At 48.5% G+C, this 1,556-nt stretch overlaps 1 protein-coding gene across 1 annotated transcript in view; it reads right to left on the bottom strand.

Moving 5' to 3' along the window:
* Window positions 1-1,556, bottom strand: part of LOC101863717 (serine/threonine-protein kinase N2) — a gene marked incomplete at its 5' end in the record, with an annotated part of 32,511 nt that overhangs the window by 19,745 nt on the left and 11,210 nt on the right. The window contains 2 exon segments of the mRNA XM_013090719.1: window positions 312-457; window positions 1,249-1,487. Coding sequence (XP_012946173.1) covers window positions 312-457; window positions 1,249-1,487 — 385 coding nt within the window.

Here is a 1,556-nt window from a genome sequence, read left to right as displayed (position 1 = left end):
CACATTACACACACACACATCCATCAGTACACATTACACACACACACGCACACATCCATCAGTACACATTACACACACACATCCATCAGTACACATTACACACACACACATCCATCAGTACACATTACACACACACACATCCATCAGTACACATTACACACACACACGCACACATCCATCAGTACACATTACACACACACATCCATCAGTACACATTACACACACACACATCCATCAGTCCACATTACACCACCACCCCCACCAACAACAACACCTACAACACAACACCAACAACATCTACACCAACTGACTGGTAATCTCGTCCTTGATGTTGTAAATCTTGCTGCTGCCACGACGTAGCAGACTGCGACTCTCCCCGGGGCTGGCCATCAACAGCTGCAGACTGTCCTTCCTCCGTGCGGGGATGTCCTCCAGCAGGCCCTGGACCCCCACCAGTCTGCACCGGGACAAACAACAACAAGTTTTGGCTTTACTTTTAGTTACAGTTTTACGGCACTCGCAACACAATTAGGTCATACAAGTGCCCAAGATTGGAAAATAGTGAAATGGTATAGGTTTAACGCCCCTATCAACACTATTAGGTTATTTAAGAGGCGGGACCTCCGAGATTAATGTCCATTCCTGAAAGGACCGAGCCAAGTGGGAAATTCGTGTAAAGTGCCTTTCCCAAGGACACAATGTCGGACCGAGCTGAGGCTCGAACCCCAAGACGTGTTACAAGAGAGTAACAAACACAAAAAAGGAGGAGAGATCAGGACGATAGATGTTTGATAGGAAAGAAGGAGTGAACCATACCGAGCACCCGCCAACCACCCACAGCCCGACATTCCACAGACATCTGTCACTTTACATAACACACTGGTGCTGGCCAATCAAAGTGTATTGTGACCACATGCAAAGAAACACGTGCTTTTTTATGTCATTTCCCATGAGGTCGTGACATTAGGGCAATTAAACACCAATACAAATATGTGGAGGCCATTTACAATACAGCACAACATTGGGCAAATAAATACACGTAACAATGGGCATTTTCACCTCATTTACAGTGACCCCCATACGACCTGACAGGAACAGAATTCAAAATTATAAAAACCAAATGATTTTATGCAATTCCGCTTGGGGTTCTTTGACAGACAAAGAGAACAGTGTGGTAGATCTGAGGTGTTCTTTGACAGACAAAGACAACAGTGTGGTAGATCTGAGGTGAGCTGTAGGGCGACCCACCTGACTTCCAGCTTCCCAGTGAGTGCGGCGGGCTTGTTGAAGAAGCTGGTGTTGTTCTTGTGGCCGTGGGAGGAGGAGAGGCGGGTGGGGGTGATGAAGGTGGGGTTCAGCAGCTCGTCCAGCTCCTCCTTCAGCAGCTTGGCTCGGCTCGACACGGGGTCTAGCTCCGCGTGACGGCCCTCCAATGACATACGCATCAGCTCTAGCTTCATGCTCGACTCTGCCAGCCGGTTCTGAGCCTGGGGGGGACACATCAGACATACATCATGCAGGTTCACAGTGTGTGTGTGTGTGTGTGTGTGTGTGTG

The sequence above is a fragment of the Aplysia californica genome, unplaced genomic scaffold (assembly GCF_000002075.1).
Source record: "Aplysia californica isolate F4 #8 unplaced genomic scaffold, AplCal3.0 scaffold01439, whole genome shotgun sequence".
Classification (NCBI taxonomy): Eukaryota; Metazoa; Mollusca; class Gastropoda; order Aplysiida; family Aplysiidae; genus Aplysia; species Aplysia californica.
Note: the sequence above shows the minus strand (reverse complement) of the source record. Positions and strands in the feature narration are given on the sequence as shown.